Source organism: Trachurus trachurus (assembly GCF_905171665.1).
Source record: "Trachurus trachurus genome assembly, chromosome: 21".
NCBI classification, from domain to species: Eukaryota; Metazoa; Chordata; class Actinopteri; order Carangiformes; family Carangidae; genus Trachurus; species Trachurus trachurus.
In genome coordinates, this window is record NC_139899.1 from 18,714,406 (window position 1) to 18,732,273 (window position 17,868).

Sequence of the window (17,868 nt, forward strand, 5' to 3'; positions counted from 1 at the left end):
TGGACCCGCGACGCAGGGTTAACGCCCATTTCTGAAGGATACCCGCTGTGATTGGCCAACGCGGCCACCCCAGATTCACCGTTTGCGCGTTCGCAGTTTTCCTATTCTCCGACGCGGTTTACGTCACCGGCGTGAACCTCCTCCCACGACGGCGGAGCGTTCCCTGTAACCCTTTACGCAAACGGCGTAGCTAATGTACGCAGCGACAAAGACAGCGAGCCCGAAACCTATGGGGAAGGAATAAAAAAAGAAATTCGGTATCGTCGCACTCTGTGTCAAAGACCATCATTTTCTGAAGAGCTCGCTGCCCCCGGGGCCTCGGCAACGACACCGAAATTTGACGGCGACGAGGGCGGATCGAGACTCACCGTAAACCCATTGAATCCGCTGAAGACTGTGGCAACTGGCAGATTTTCCGTTGGACGGTCTGTAGGCTAGGGTATAGCGAGGGAGCCGCCATGGCAGTCGGATCATTGAGCCTCCACATCGGGATATGAGGAGGAGCTGCATGTGTCCCGAATCGTCAAGAAAACGTCTCATTTACCCGCGATCCGCATCGGATCAGCTCTCCTAACATCTGAACTCACCTTCGCTGAAATTTGTGAAATTGATTTCGCTTCCAGAAAGAAATTGCAGTTGGTTTTAATCGAGGGGTGGGGGGGCCACAGGCAGGGAGAGGCCAGATTCATGACTATTTTAGTCGGAGACGTGTGTTCAGAGGCCCGCTGAGAGAGAAAACCTGGAATAATACTGAAGAAAAATGATGCTCTGATCGACCGCTGCTGGGAAAAGAAAGGGTAGTTTATTTGGTGACACGAACTGAAGTGTGAAGGATCGTGGGATAAAAAAAAAGCAAAAGGGGGGATCTCTCGCTGCCCTGTCCTCCCTCTCTCTATCTCTGTGTGTGAAATACAGTTGATATTCTTTTTTTTTTTTTTTTTTTTTCTACTGGCATCCTCTTTGGATGAGAAGGGTCGGCGAATCGATCAGTCCTGCCGTTTAAGCAAGTCACAGTCTCCCGAGTCGAGAGAATCAAAAGGGATCGGATCATGTCGGGTCGGCCCAGGACCACATCCTTCGCGGAGAGCTGCAAACCAGTGCCGCAGCCCTCTGCTTTCGGCAGCATGAAAGTCAGCAGTAAGTACACCACTGTAATCCTAGAGTAGCCCACCTTTCCTCTGCATGCACCAGGCCCACTGTAAGGGGTTGTATAACCCTCTACTCTCTAAAAACGTGTCAAGTGAGTATGACGTTAGCTCCGGATAGCCTAGCCCTGCCATATATCTGTGTCACTGACTGAGATTGGCCGGTGCTGAGTGGCACACACACTTACACGCACGCACACACACACACCGCTGCGCTCTGATGCGCCGCCCCGGGGCCGGTCAGCCTGCTCCGGGTTAGCAGGCCGCACCGGGCTGAGCCGGACCGGATGAAGGTGGTTGGCACCGGCCCAGGTCATACACCAAGTCTCCCCGTTTTTTTTTTATTATAATTTTTTTATGTATTTATACCGCAGATCGCTATCTGATCGTTGTTGCATTTGAATAGCAGAGCACACACCTCATAGCGGTGTGGCTGGCTACACAGCGCCAGCCATATGCGTAAAAGGGTTAAAAAAAAGAAAAAAGAAAAACCATAGGACCGGTCTATTACGCAACTGTCAGGGCGGAAGGTGCGCCCATAGTTGAAACTGACGTGATCCCGGAGAAGGGTTGGTTCACTTGCTGCTTGATTCTGGTGTCGAAACCAGACGTCGCGGCGGCTGGAGGCTGAAAGCTGGAGGCTGGAGGCTGGAGGAGGTTGGGAGTGTGACACTGTGCATGAGGTGGCACCGTGTAGACTGGCTGCAGAGCCATGGAGCCATGCCACCGACCTACCGGCCAGGCCTGCCCACCTCTCTACACTGTTGATCCACGCACAAATCTCCTTTAATTTCTGCCTCACGTGATCTTTGTCTGGCATGTCACACTCATTCACCATGCAGTGTTTTTTTTTTTATTAAATATAATGTCAGATTTCTCAATATTACTGCATTTTATCTCCGTGTGTGTGTGTGTTTCCTAGATTGCAGATAGATACTGCAAGTGACACTAATCAAATAGAGCTTGATCTCTCTCTGATATGGTGCAATGAGACTAGACATAATCAAGAGGTGTATCCTCAACAAGTTCACACATTATGGTTGCATGAACAAATTCAGCCTCATTAGACTCATCAAGCTGATCATTTTTTAACTGTAACATCATCATTAATGACTAATATCTGCCCTGGCTGCAAATACCCCACTACCTAGTTACACCCATTTTCTTATCTTGGATGCAGACACACATTTGGATGTATGTGTGTGTGTGTGAGTGTGTGAGGAAAAAGTGAGGCCGTTAAGGAATGTTGGTGCTGCTTCGGGGCTCTGATGTGATCATGATGTGTGTTAGTGGGGTGAGGCCTGAGGCTGAGGCTGAGGCTCTCTTCTGGGCCTTGGCACTGAAAACCACTTAGGGCACACACACACACACACGCACAGAGAGAGAGAGAGAGAGTGAGTGAGTGAGAGAGAGAGAGAGTAGCACTTCCAACTCCCATCCCCAGCCCAATACCTCTCTTGCCCCAGATATGGGTGTTGAAGCTTTGGTTTGTTCCTGTCAGTGTAGATCGTTCATGGTCATGTTGCTGTTTAAAGGAAAAATTCCTATTTGCTTACGATAAAAAAATGTTGTGCAGGCCAATAAGTCGACTAAATGTAAGAAATGTTGGACTGGGAGACTTTGGCCTAATTGTTTCAGAGACATAAGCCACTGAATTAGCAGTAAATGCGAGGCTGACCTTGTGGTCTTAAGCATTGCACGCGCTTTTACACCAGTGTTTCGCTGACATATCGCAAACCTGCAAATATTTTTCTCCAGGAGACTCATCTGGTAAGTCACTGCCTCATTATCAGTCATTACAGCCTGAACCGAACTGATTAACTAAACAATTAACTGGGTGTTAAACTATCTGATTTGTACAAGCAGGTGGTGTCCAGTCCCATAGGGAAAAACCAGAGAATTTGATTGCTCAGTCGGTCCTCCTCTGTGGTAAAAACACCAACATGAAGCATCTCACGCAATCATCTCTTCAGTTATATTTTACATAGGAAGCAAAGAGAGATTGTTACAACAGGTGAGAAGTTGGTGACATTCAAGAAAATGTGAACGTTTGAAGGAAAAGTCTGCTCATTTTCACTCCAGCTTTGGTTGCCTACTTTCTGCTGTCATGACTGCAGTTTGTGCTCAAAAAGATGCTACACTGGGGCAACAGACCCTGGTGGGCTCCTGGCTATTTATACCATTCATCTTCATATGGTTTGAAAAAATAGGTCCAATTTAAAAAAAAAAAAAAAAAAAAAAAAAAAGAAAGAAATCTAACTAAACACAACAATATTTGTGCTGTTCATGGCTTTGGCATTGCCAAGAAATCAATGGGTTCGGCCAGAGAAGGACTATAATTGGATACTTCATGGGCCAAAAAAACACAAGGGGACCAGAACAACTTTGCTTGGTGAGCAGCTCTCATGGTGCGACACCGTCAGGTTATCCAGTTAGCTCTTAACACATTCCAAGAGTGAAGTGGGTAAGTCACATACTTCAACACAATCCATTGTAATCATAAGGAGTGGGACAAAAAGGCACTTGTTGAAATAATCAGATCTGGATCTCTGATCTGGTGTCAAGCTGATGAACAGGACTCGGGAGTCGGGAATATGTTTGATATCTGCCGTCCTGTCTGGCGCAGATCCTCTGGGCTGGTGGATGTACATAATAGAAGCAATTACACACTGTAACGTAGAACTGGGTGAGGCCCCGCCATGACATATCAATTAGAAAATACAAGACTAGATAATGGCTTTGCCTATTGAAGCATTGTGATTTACAATTTAAATATTTCCAGGTCTTTAAAGGTCGAATCACTGTTAAATACAGTTTGTGGACTTGAATTGTAGTTTGTTTCCTTCACCTCTTTGTAATTAGTCATATACTTACTTTTTTAATGCATCACCCCGCCTTAAGCCTGGTTTATACTTCTGCGTCGACTCAAAACTGTAACTACACCGGTGCCTCGGCGCCTTTGTGCGCCTTTGGAAGTTCTGCGTCGAGGAAATGTGTTGCTTTGCCAATCACCGCTGTTACATTTCATTTGCGAAACTTTGTTTATCTTCCTTCTTCGTTCTTCCAGGCACAGTGAACCGAAGTGAAAAGAATATTTTTGGAGTTGATGATGATGATGTGGTATAGCATTTAGGAGAAACCAGGAAAGCTAAATGCTGGAAATGACGTCTGACTGGACCAATCACAGCCCTTTGTTGTTAGAATTTTTTTGGAGGTGGTGTACGTCTAGTGACGACGTAGGGGTTCGCAGTGCCGCAAAGGGCTCCGCGAGGGTACGCTGTCGAATTGACGCAGAAGCATAAACCAGGCTTAAGTTGAATCTAATTTAAACACTATTCCTACTCACTCTCATTATCACTAACTATGTACTAAAAATACACGGTAACAAGTAAAAAAAAAAGTGAGTGAAAAATATCCATGAGAAGAACATGACATCTTCAGTTTGACCAGTAATCTAAAGATGAAGGAAATCAGGAAATCTCCGCATCTGAGAAACTAGAATCTGCACATTTTTGGACGAATAATTGAAACTATCAGTCATTGAAAAACAAATTTGACAATCGGCTGATTTCATTTCGACTTCATTCTAGATTAGGGATTGCTGCTGTTGTTAAAATAATGTGTTTCCTTGTCAAAATCAAATCTAATGACAATACGCGCAAATGTTCACACTCTTATTTGGACTCTTCCTGTTTCAATCTAAAATAAGACAGTTTCTCAGAAGGTCGTGACCTGCAGAAACAGCTGTGTCATAATTGTACTTTAGACTGATTTTATATAACAACACATTGGTATCTACCTGAACTAGTTTTTTTTTCCACCTCTTTTTCTCTTGCATGTCACCAAGTGTTAACTTGACCTCAACCATCCCAACACACATACACACCGTGACACACACTTTGCACTATGTGTGTGTGTGTGTGTGTGTGTGTGTGCGTGAATAACTTGGCTGATGATCTCAAGCAGCTGTAGCCAGTGTGCATGATCCTGGAGAGAATACTCCTACCCCTCCTACACAGGCAGACGGAAACACACACACATGCATATACATACATACATTCGCACACCCACACGAGCGCTCTTAGGTTTTGTTTTTTGGGGTGAGGCAGCTGGCCAAGAACAATAAGCGGCTTGTTTAGCATTTCAAAGCTGCAGCTCTCTCTTTCTCTCTCCCCCTCTTTTCTCCCCTTTCCTTTCTGTCCCTTTCTCACATTTTAGCAAGTGATGATGGGAACAAAATGAACTAATTACAGTCTTTGATTCCAAATGAAACAAAACAGGACTTGCAGATAGGAGAGGAACAATCCAAATCAGTCAGGATTTAAAAAAAGAGAGCTGAATTTTGAGGAGGGGGAAATAAAAGAGACACGATGAGCAGATGATCGGTCTCGGCTCAGTTGACTGGGTGTAGTTGGCGCTGGCTCTGCAGGCTGCACACCACTTTGATATCTAAAACAACAACGATGTCTACACCCACATAACGTCTGGTCAGAAACGCACCGACACCTTGACATTTCCGCGTTAAACGCCGCTCGGCCAAAACTCGCTTCTGATTCAGCAGCGACATTCCTGTGACGAGATGTTCCAGCAATGTGGTGAATTATCTCATCAGCCTTGCAGCAGCGGTGGAACATTGTGTGTGTATTTGTGTGTGTGTGTGTGTGTACCTGCACACTAACACAATGCATGCATGTTTGCTGCTGGTACGCACTGTTTAGTTGTTGAGGAATGTAGCAAGTGTCTTCACACATTCTCCGCAAATGTGACTTTGACCTGCAGTCCACAGTCACAATGTACCAAGGGACATTAAGATTTTGTACATTTCGTATTTTGGAGTCCTGTGAACCACGTGAAACACAGTAACACTAACCCAAACCAAAAGTGAGACAGTGCTTTTGACAGCTTTAAAGGGATACGGCAACATTTTTTTTTTTTTTTTTTACGTGTCTTGCCTCATTCCAGAGTCCATGACAAGCAGATAGACACCATCCTTTCGACTGTGCGTGCAGTAACAAGGTAGAGCCCGTATCGCCCGTAATTAGCTTAGCTCAAACGCTGGAAGTGTATAGGTAATGTTAGCCTGCCTCCACCTAAAGTCATCAGAGACACTCTTCAGCAACTCTAAATGGAAACCGGCGGGCCGATCTTCGTCTCAGAGCTGACAAAACTCTCCGGTAAGGCATCTTGAGCGGTCAAATGCCGGTAACGGGACGAGATCGGTCAAAACGGAGGGTTCAAGCAACAACGGTTTATTTTGGTTCAAGCTAGCTACATCGAGGGTAGGTTAGCTTCCTATTTCAAAGTAAAAGTACTTCTGTATGTAAAGAGTAAAGGGGTGTGTTATTTTGTGAAAGTAACCAGAAGTGCGTTGGTCACAACGGCTAGCTTGAGTAGCGCCGAATTCGTCCGAACAAAATTGTAAACAGCTGGTATTTAGACAAATTAACGACACACTGCTGATCTAAACGGCTACTTTCTCGCCTAAAAATGTTCGAAATGTCGATAAAGTGATATATTTACAGAGTTTAGAGCTAAAATGAAATCAGCTTCTGACTGCTGATTTCGGCTCGGGTAGGAGGCAGGCTAACACTACCTACGCACTCCCAACGTTTGAGCTAAGCTAATTACGGGCAATACGGGCTCTATCTCCCTTGTTACTGAACGTACAGTCGAAAGGATGGTGTCTATCTGCTTGTCATGGACTCAGGAGTGAGGCAAGACACGAAAGAAAATGTTGGCGTATCCCTTTAAGTGATTAAAGCGGTTTGTAACATTAAAGTCATTAGCCTCGGTGTTTGATCACTGTGTCTGTGGTAGTATAATTCTATGCAATATACATCTATGCATGTGTTTGGCAGTGTATTTGTTTGCCCGTGTCAGCGAGGAATGAACATATGGATGGTTTGGCAGTCACTCATTCTGTGACATTTGCTTGTAGTGATGCAAACGAGCGGTGTGAAAAATCTGCCTCGTCTTGAAGTAAATACATGAATAATGTTAGAGCTACAACCTGCTAGTACGGAAGAGGATTAGGGCCATATGTGATGCTTTTTTCTTGTTGCTGACTTTAATTTGGAGTGCTCATTGTAGCGAGTAATTCAAGTCAACTCTGGCAACAACAGTGTCTTTGTTTATGTGAGACGCATAGATATACATCAACACCAGAGGGGAAACACGTACTTAGTGGGTTCATGTACTTCTGGTTACAAATGAAATGAGTGTCTGTCTAACTGTGGAAGGACAAATACTTGAATAATATACAACAGTGTTGACAGAAACTGTTTCCTCAGTTATCTTGTTGACTACCTGCTTCAAGGCATTATTATCTGGGCATACCTCTTGAACATGCTCTATTGAATGATTAAGCTGTAATCTATTGGTCAGGAAGTGAATAACAAAAGATTTATGAGCCCAAATACGGGTTAGTGAGATTTTGAGCTTGTGAAACGATGCTTAGAAATAGTTTGAAAGCCTGCGATTGAACAGCGTTTGACCCCTCGAGGACCTATAAAGAGAATGCTGCAGAAATACAAGTTTGTGAAGGCGTGGGAAATATTTGTAGCCAGGTGTGGAGAAAATTGGATAATGTTTAAATAGAATTTCCTAAGTTACAGACACAAAGCGAAATAAGAGACACTCTTGCGAAACATGTGAGTACAGATTCACTGCAGAAAACTGAGCATTCTCACGTACAGTAGGACCTTTTCAGAAAAATACAGTGTCACACTGAGAATATCCAGAACATTTCAGATTCAGAGCTTTTATACTCCCAAAGAGGGACATTTGTTTAGCAGTGATCGTAAGAATGCACAAAGACAATAAAAACACATGAAAAATAAGATACACAGAAGTAGGAGAGTAAAGAACACAAAAAAACATAAAACTATAAAACCACCAAACTTGAGTTAACAAACAATGAAAACATTTTCATAAAATGCAACACGTGAAAAGTGCGCTCTAAAAGCTCAACATTTTATTTAAGCTCACATAAACATAATGACAGTAAAATAGATGTATAATAGACGGATAAAAAAAACTAAAAACTTGTCATGCTAGCTGTACACTAAAAAGTAAAAGAGTATATTGCACTTAATGGATAATAAATGAAGGTATCACAGCAGCAGAGCTACGCAGTATGGTCCAAGTCACAGCATCTTAAACAGCCTGAAACAAAATCAAGCTCATGCTCAATCTTGTTTAGAGCTGCAACTAAAGTCATTAACATCATCACAAGCCTACTTTTGTCCAGACCAAAACCCCAAAGACGTTCAGTTTACAAAGCTATAAAATGGTGTAAAACTAGCATATCCAATCAAATTACCCCAATTAAAAAGGCAATCCATTTGTTGAGCGACTAATCAACTAATAATTGGAGTGTTCCTCTTGTTTACTCATATGTGGATCATCAGAGGTGAAACCGGTAACGTGTCCTGTTTAACTGCCCCAACACTGGTGATGCTTTGGCCTCATTGTGTGTGCACACGTTCACCGTGTTGAGTCGTGGCCTGAACTAGCCCGGTGACCTAAATTAGATATTGATGCCTCTGGCGAAGAGTTCCAGCAGCTGTCTGGCTTTGTTGTAGCCGAGTAACATTTATCATGCTAGTTATATCGCTGTTGGCAGGCTGATTGACAAAGTAGCCGTGGAAACGCTGCAGGTGCATGTTAGCGAGGTTGGTTGGGGAATCACTTATTGTAGCGGGGCATTTTATTTCACGTGTGAAGATGATCCTTCACAACAAGTCAGTGGTGGTGACTGGGACGAGTCTCTGTCTGCTTGAAAAAACTGACAGATTACAGAGATGATTTTTTACAGATTTAACAGATTAGTTTGTGAAGGGTTCTGCTTCACACACAGGCAAACACACACTTCCAAATGCAAAAAAAAAAAAAAAAAAAAGCAATTTCCAATTACATCGTCATTCCTTGCTTGCACCAGTGTAATATCACACTGTGAGTGGCTTTTGTGCGTATTTGACTGTGCACAGACTTTTCTCACGGTTTGAGGAAGTGCAGAGGCGTCATACAAATGGCCCTGCTGGAATATGTAGGCAGACTCACATTTCTCCGTCTCTCTCTCTCTCTCTTACAAAGTCTATTTCTGTCGTGTCAGAATTCGTCCTCGGTTTGTCTTTCTAGACTCAGTCCTGGAGAGTGAGGACCTGTTGGTCTCTCTGACCCCCGCCAGCCCCCACCACAACTCATTCTTTGATCCTAATCACATCCTCAATGATTGGACCACTCACACACACAACACAAACAAACAGGAACAAACACACGTAAAAAAAAAAAAAAGAAGAAAAAAGGACTTGTGTGTGGATTGGCAGAAGTCAGCAGGAGTTGGTCACTTCCACCTCTTATTGGATAAGACCTTTTAGCCTGCCCGTGTCCTCTGTGTGGAGGTGGTCTGCCCTCACAGCGTGCCGCACGACATGTCTATTCAATAACAGCGTGCCATGATTATCAAGCACCACTAATCCATTCATCAGCATGATTTTCTTCCCTCTATGAGCTGCTGACAAATGTCTCGACAGCATCTGTCTCACCAGCTCACCTAAAATTAGACAAATTTAACATGGATGATTTGATTTTTTTTTTTTTTTTTTTTTTAAGTGCGTGGGTGTGGGTTTTGGCTCCTGTGCAACTTTTTCCTGCTGCAGTTTGTGTGAAAGAGAAGAGACATAATAATCTGATTTAGAGAGTCTGCAGCTTTCATGTTGGGGATTTGTTGTATATACAGTTGTGTGGAAGTTTAGGGGTTATTTAAGAGGCAGCACTCATCAATACAACATACAGCTGTGCGTGGCTGTCCCTTCACTGCCAGCAAATGTGAACTTTAGCCTTTGATACTACTATGGATTATATCTGTGTGTGTGTGTGTGGAGGGAGATAGGGAGGGGGGCAGTGCGAGGCAGAAGCAGGAGAACCCATTTAAACAGGAAAAAGCCTCCATGTCATGATCTCAAGGGAGCAGAGCCAGCGCCTGACTGAGTGCAGAGGAAGGTATAAAGAGGAGAAGGGGCATGCAAAAGCAAATTCCCATCTATAGTGCATTAGCATCCCGAGCAATACAGAGTCTTGGTAGCTTACGTCGATTCACTGATAGCAATCCTGTGAATCACAAAGGTCCAGTGAGGACGGACAACGGAAGCTACTGCCGACTGTACACCTATGCAAATCTGTCGGATCATTGATTTCTATAAAAGCACCACCGATCTTTAGTGTCAAACAGGAAATGCAAAGGAATCAAGTTTCTACATCTGTTGAAATAATCATTTTCTTTGTGATCATGACAGACATATTTCACGGTGGTTTTCAAAAGGGATGCCCCAGTCTGGTTTCTTTTTGATTTTTTTATCTCTTTGCTGCAGACACTGATACGGATCATCTAAAGGTGAGATCAGCTGGCGTGTGGCTGATGCTTATCATTTTTGGCACGCACTGTAGACGACACGTCAGTCTCTTACTGTAAAAAGTTCCACACGACTGACATGTTGTTTTGTTTTGCGTTGGACAAGGTTGGAGGCTGGACTACACCACACAGCGCCTCTCTCAGCCGTAGGTGATCTGTTTAAAGCGATCGCATCGGTGACACATTGCTGCCAACCTGTCGATGACACGTTTTTCGTCAATAAGCCGTGTTTGTTTGTGTGGACTTTTGTGAGTTTGAATTTTCAGTTTCAGCTCAGTCAGTCAGTTGGGAGCTGATCACAGCTGTCGACGTGTAAGAAGTACTGCTGGATCCAGCGGGGTTGGCTCCATCGAAAGAAGGACATCATGTTGTCCCATTTCTCCACGGCACAGAAAACTGAAAGTTATTCAAACCTGAAACCTGTCTTAGATGTCCCAGTGTGACTCTGATGTGGTGACGAGAAAGTCAAGATGTTGTAAATCTGCAAAAACACTCCTCTCCTCTAAGCATCTGCCCTTTTTTTCCCTTTGTATCTCTCTAATCTTTTAGGGGACAAAGATGGAAGCAAGGTAACAACAGTTGTGGCCACTCCGGGCCAAGGCCCCGACCGGCCACAGGAGGTCAGCTACACGGACACTAAGGTTATCGGCAACGGCTCCTTCGGCGTTGTCTACCAGGCTAAGCTGTGCGACTCCGGGGAGCTGGTGGCCATCAAGAAGGTCCTGCAAGACAAGAGGTTTAAGGTAAAAGAAGCACACGCACACTAGTATCTTCAAGCTTGCACAACTTTCTCATTTGTCTATAACTGAAAAGAAGCAATGCTAATCATGCACACAAACATGTTATCCTCTCAGGTTATCCCTGTCTATTTTATAAAACGACAACAAAATAATAAGTTGCAGCGATTATATATGTTTGACTAACAGTGAAAGAGGCATGAATGAGGTCTTCCACAAAAACAATTGGATCAGAAGCTGCGAAAAATGACAAAAGTGTTTAGCTATTGACACATCGCTTGCCTTAATGTGTATATCTTCTAGCAGGAAGTGTATAGTGTGTGTCGGGGATAGAGAGGGGAGGGGCTTTTCTCCCACAAACAACCTCGAACCCATTGACTCCAAGTCATGTGTCAGGTTTAGCTCAATCGCCACCGAGGAAATGTCATATTTCCTTCCAAGCAAAAGCCTCGGCCGGAATCCTCCTGCCGTGCTTTGAATAGACTGACGGATAGATCGACAGATTGACTGACGGCTTGTTGTTCCTCGGCCGGGGCGACATTGTCTCCTCTCCCTGGGTCGTGGGGGGTGGGGCGGGGGGCTTTTTTCACAGCTCACAGATAAAAGAGCTGAGGCGGCCGGGCCTGCAGGACAGCTGTTTAGACTCTCATTACGTTTTCTAGGCTTAAGAGTGAGGGGTGCACCAACATGATCGGGGCTTAGGTGAAACCAGATATGTGGATCTCAGCCAATTTAGGACAAGTGTCAAAATGATGACTGATATTTCGGGCATAGAAACATTTATTAGGCACAGCTAACTTAAACTAATGTGGTGTAATACAACAGCCACGCATTAACAAAACACCAACTAACATCACATAACCACAAACGACGGACTCCAGTTTTCACAGTTGATTAGATATGTCAATTTTCTATTGATTGATCAGTGCACTGTTTTCTTCCACCCATGTGCCATTACATTCACGTGCAAGCTCTGACAAACAACTCTGTACATAGTTCAATCTGTAAAAAAAACAACCTTAAACGGCATCTAAATATTAACTGTAAAAATTGTTTATCATTAACGCGGTATATTTTTTATATTTTGAATATGGGGCTATATGATTCTTTTCATTTTTATAATGTTTGCCATGTGTGAAATTATTCTAATGTACAATATTAGGGCCTTTCAGATGTGCGCACCTAACACTCCAGTAACTGTAGCATTCGTAAAGAAACAGATACCTCTTGAGGACTGAGAACTGAGTCAGTTTTTTTTATGAGGAAACTTTCAAGGAATAATCGTCTATAGGAAAAAAAGAAAGGCAAGAACAAAGTGTTTTCAGTGAATGTAATGCCCAGGGTTACACTGCTCTCTCCTGTACGCTCCACACATCAGTTTGTTCTGAGCTAATGCCACACGTGCCCTGGCTTTTACAGAACAAAGCTCACACACACACACACACACACACACACACACACACACACACACACACACACACACACACACACACACACACACACACACACACATAAGAGCACAGTCCAGATGATGCAATGCAATGTGTGACTGTAATGTTTTCCACATGTGCGCTCGAAAAAACCTAGGAGGCCGACACAAACCCGTCCCACACAGGATTTCAGCCCATTCAAACATCTTGTAATTACGACGAGGGGAAGACGTTTGTGAGGCGGCACATCAGAGCAAAAGGGGTTTCGCAGTTTGGGAAGTAGGCTGCTTGTTGCTGAGGGTTACATGTGAGGATCAATAACCACTCTCATGACTGCATGCTAAATGTCAAGCATTAGCCAGTTAGCTTAGCTTAGCACAAAGAAGGCAAACATTGGGCAACAGGTACTGTAGCCTGACTTTGTCCCAATATAACAAAGTCCACCTACGAGCGCCATTGTTTCATATTATATACTTATTAAAATATCCTTATGGAAAGAAGCATTTCATAAGTAAAGTTAATCAATTCAGGTAAAGAATGTAAACTAGTTCCATCAGTGGATTATATTGATTTCTGTTTGCTGCGTTATTTGACGTCCATTCAGGAGAATCAGGGTGCGTTGGCAACAGATGACGAGCAGAGCTTCACACTGTGAGATCCACTGAAGTTTAGTCGCATGTGTTTGCTCGTACCCCCCCCACCCCTCCCCCCCACACACACACACACACACACACACTCCTCTTTTATTTTTTTGCTCTGGGACTGCTGTGCTCGACAACCGGTTCAGCCAAATACTTGTGCAGCGCCGTGCCCCGGGCTTAACCTTTCAGAGGTTCAGCAGCGTCGTCCTCTCCTCTTTCAGCTGCTGCTGCTAGTCCTTTCTTCGCCACCCAAAAATCAGACAAGATAAATGATGTCACTCTACGGTGTGGGAGCACGCCATCTGTCATAAAATACACACTTTTTGGCAGCGACACACTACGCACATGCTTGTTTTACCTCAGTTGTGACAACCGCACGCAGACATGATCCCCTAGCTCCTTCCCCAAACCTTAACCAGCCCTCTGAAGTTGAGGAGAGAGGACCGGCCCAAATGTCCTTAACAGACCAAAAGCTGTCTGTCTGACATATGTACAAACACACACACATACACACACACACACACTGTGACTCTGCATGCAGGCCGCGGTGAAGTCATATCCTGCTCTTCCTGTTAGCCCTCCGTCTCGTCTGTGGTTAGCACATGCTAGCAGGTGGCATGTTTAAACAGCTCGGCGGCCAGCTGAAGATCACACGTTGTTGTTTCTTGCGGTGCTCAGTTTCCTTTTCAAAAGGCGGCTCTCTACCTCCGCTTCAAAAGCCTCTCCTCCACACTTCTGTGTTTTTTTTTCTGTCTGATTTGATTGGTTTGCTCATCTGTGAAGCCGTGCTCGTACAACACGTGTGAATGCTTTATTTTACATCTCCGACACACAAACATGATGATGATGTGAATAGGCTCTGTGTTCGGGTGTAGCTGATGGATGGGTGAGACGGTCTTGGTGGGCTTATGCTTATGCTCTGCTCCTGGTGCATTCTGGGATGGGTCCTTCTCCTCTCCCATCTGAGGGATCACATATCAGCCTATTGGAAAATGGATGCTTGCATTAGTAACCAACACTCACTCACACAGAGCGATCACATGTCTGGTAGCTGCTCTTATGCAACACAACAACATTTTTCTGTATTCTCCTTACTGTCAACAAAGGATCAATTAATTAATTTAACTACCAGGTATTTCTTGTGTAGTCCAAACCTCTTATAAATGATCACTCCTCAGATTAATGCTAACCTTAGCAGTATGGCCCCACCATTAGATTGTATTATAATGGGGGCGCTGTGTGGTGCAGTGGGTTGAGCAGGCCCCCCATATGCAGAGGCTACTGTCCTCTCTGCCTCCCCATTTCCTGTCTCTCTCAACTATACTGTCAAATAAAAGCAAAAAAATCCACAAAAAATATACTTTAAAAAAGATTTTATCATAATACTGAAGTCACAATATGATGTTATTGTGATTTTAAACATTTTGTGATGTAATATTCGTGATACATTGGAATGTATTATCTTTTTATAACCGCAAATCAACTCTAATAAGATAATGTCTCACATAAATCATTTTTATTCTTGACATTGACCAATAGCAAGCTGCATTAACAGGGGCCGTCTTATCAAGGTAGCTTATTAGCTCTGTCTAGACAGCAGAGTGTCGGCCAGCTCAGAGAGACGGAGAGATGCTCAGAAAGTTCTTGTAATCAGCTAGTTAGTTAGCCGTTAGCTCGTGTTGTCTTGAGCAGCAGAAGCCTGTAGCATGAATCTTTTCTCGGGTGTGCACTGGGCTTCACGCGCTGTTTGTTTGTGAATTTTGGGGGGATTTATTGACAATATGAAGAATATAGCCGTGAAGTCAGTCTTCTCATATATAAACTGTTGCTTTTGTAGAACAGTAAAACATTTTGTATTTGTGTGGGTGGGTGGCGGCGTGCGATCGCTCTGTGCTGTTAATCTTTTCTGGAGACTGGGATGTGGAGTCGTCTGGCAGCAGCACACATCAGCAGAATAAAGTGCTCAGGTGTAGCGGCCGGGCGGCGCTTCTTCTAGCCAGCCTGCAACTCAGCCACTCTCTCTCTCTCTCTGTCTCTCTCTCTCTCTCTGTCTCTCTCTCTCTCTCTCTCTCTCTCTCTCTCTCTGTCTCTCTCTCTCTCTCTCTCTCTCTCTCTCTCTCTCTCTCTCTCTCTCTCTCTCTCTCTCTCTCTCTCTCTTTTTCCATCTGTCTCCCTGTGTCTCTGCTCGCTGCTCTGCTGACACACTGGAGGATGACAGGTCAGCAGGAACGACTGCAGTATAACTGGAGCTGGGCAGGGCTTTACTGAACAGCCTGTCTCGCCCCTCCTCCTCCATATGGTACCACCTTTCTCACGCACAACACACACACACACACACACACACACACACACACACACACACACACACACACACACACACACACACACACACACACACACACACACACACAGAAAGAGAGAGAGAGAGCAAAACACAATCTCAGACACCAAGCCACTGCACGAAGACGAGGGCGTTGCCTTGCAGTGTACGATGGTTCGATGGCTGGTTTGTGACCCACGTGCTATGATGTCACTTTAGTATGTGAGGTGTGTGTGTGTGTGTGTGTGTGTGTGTAGTGTGAAAATGCAGAGGGATATGGTTGGAGCCACATGCATTTGCCTGTAAGTGAATTAGGCCATATGAGAAGGAGTGGGGGGGGGGGTGGGGGATTTTCTGCTGCTGCTGAGATGATGAGGTCGTCGTTAGTGGTCAGACGTCTCACTCCTCTCCAAAAAAAGAACGACAGGGGCTTAAATCCACATCAAGTGGCAGAAAATGGCTGCGTGCCAGCCAGCGTGGTGCAGACCCACATAATGAGGCATCTCATTAGTCACCCCATCAGTAAGTCAGCTGCTGGCTTCACACAGCTTCTCACTGTTTTGACAACCACATTCAGACAGGTCAGGTAGTCGGCCTGTCAGCTCGTCAGTCACGCACGTAGCTACTGTGAACTCTCTGAAAAATAAAAACAGGGTCAGTGGTTAAATTCACTGGTTTTATCTTAGCAAATATTAATATTTGCTTGGATTATTTGTCTTTTAATTTAAAGTAAAGTGACTATCTGTGGGTTTTAGACTGATTAATTTTAGAAGATGTTTGTTTTAGGCGTGATGGTAATGAGTCATTTCATTATTGTTTCATCTGCTGATTATTTTCTTGACAAGATGTTGGATTAATAAACAGAGAATGGATAAAATATCTCTTAAATGTCTCATTTCCTTATCATGATAAAGGTGAATCTGTAAAATGATCCTCAAATTAATCATCAATGAAAAAATATTTGTACAACTGTGTCCCTCTCACCCAAAACAAAAACCAGGATTTGTATTTTCCGACACCCATGTATTTGATTTGACTCTTAGTTGTATACATATTTGACTAAATATATATATAAACATAGACATAGGTATGTACGATGTATATAGAGAAGTATTTCAGTATTCATTGATGTACAAGCTGAAAATATCATAAAAAAGCACAACTGACCGGTCTCCCAGAGTTATAAATTTGCCGCCCTTCACACATTATCATGTAAACTTTGGAGTCAGTGGGTTAGTCGGTCACTCGCCCAGCTGTTTTCTGGCTCGTCACTCAGTCATGTGTTTTCAGTCAGCTCATGAATCAGCCCTTTTTTTTTTACATTGAGGTCCCATGCGAACACATTTTAACCAGTTTGGGGCTGACGACGTGCGTGCTGTTGGGTTTTAGGCCAACAGTGAAGCATAAGGTCACGCGGTGACTGTGGATCATCACCTGCTTTGTGGTCAGCTAGTTAACAGCACATCCTGCGACGGTCTCACCCAGAAAAAATCCACAGCACACACATACACAGTCAATGTGGAAACATTGGTCTGCCAGCTTATTAGTTAGCAAAGCTACCACATGGTTCACCTGTTTGCCTGGCAGCGTGTTAGCTCAGTATCCAGTCTGTCAACCAGGCAATCAGTCAGTGAGCTAGTGTGAGTCAGTAGAAATATACACACCTTATTTTCTAACTATGCGTGGGCTTTAAGCTGATTACCTTCTGGTTATGTTCCTTATATAAAATTCTGAGTTCCTGCATGTAAACAGCACGGTGTTCACAGAAACCCACGGAGCAGAAACACCGCCCCAAAACTGAATATATTAGTTTGAATATTGTGCTCATAGTTATTTCCATTCATGCAAATTTGACTTGACAAACTCACATCCCGATTAAAACCTGAGTAGCTGTAATGAATCACATTTTCAGAATATCAATACGCATGTCTTTGCGCTCCATATGGGTGCTCTGTGCTGCTATTGTGACCATGCCAGTGCGCAGGACAAAGCCTTTGCTCTGTCGACGCAAACTGCACATGACTTCCACAACAAAAGTGAAATTGTGATGTAAATTGTGATGTAATGAAACCCCCCCCCCCCCCAACTCTGCCACCGACAGACTTTTTTATTACTTTCGCTGCTTTGTTGCGCTTCCTCCTATGACCATCCTCCCAATTCAGCCTCTAAAGTGGAGTCCACAC

General features: G+C 44.0%; 1 protein-coding gene across 3 annotated transcripts in view; it reads left to right on the plus strand.

Moving 5' to 3' along the window:
* Positions 1-212: 212 nt before the first annotated feature.
* gsk3ba (glycogen synthase kinase 3 beta-a) overlaps positions 213-17,868 on the plus strand; it is a 35,307-nt gene continuing 17,651 nt past the window's right edge. For all 3 annotated transcript variants that reach the window (XM_083997342.1, XM_083997343.1, XM_083997344.1), the window contains exons 1-2: positions 213-1,137; positions 11,107-11,300. In XM_083997342.1, the coding sequence (XP_083853468.1) occupies positions 1,050-1,137; positions 11,107-11,300 (282 nt within the window). In that variant the 5' untranslated portion in view covers positions 213-1,049. The remainder of the gene's footprint in view (positions 1,138-11,106; positions 11,301-17,868) is intronic.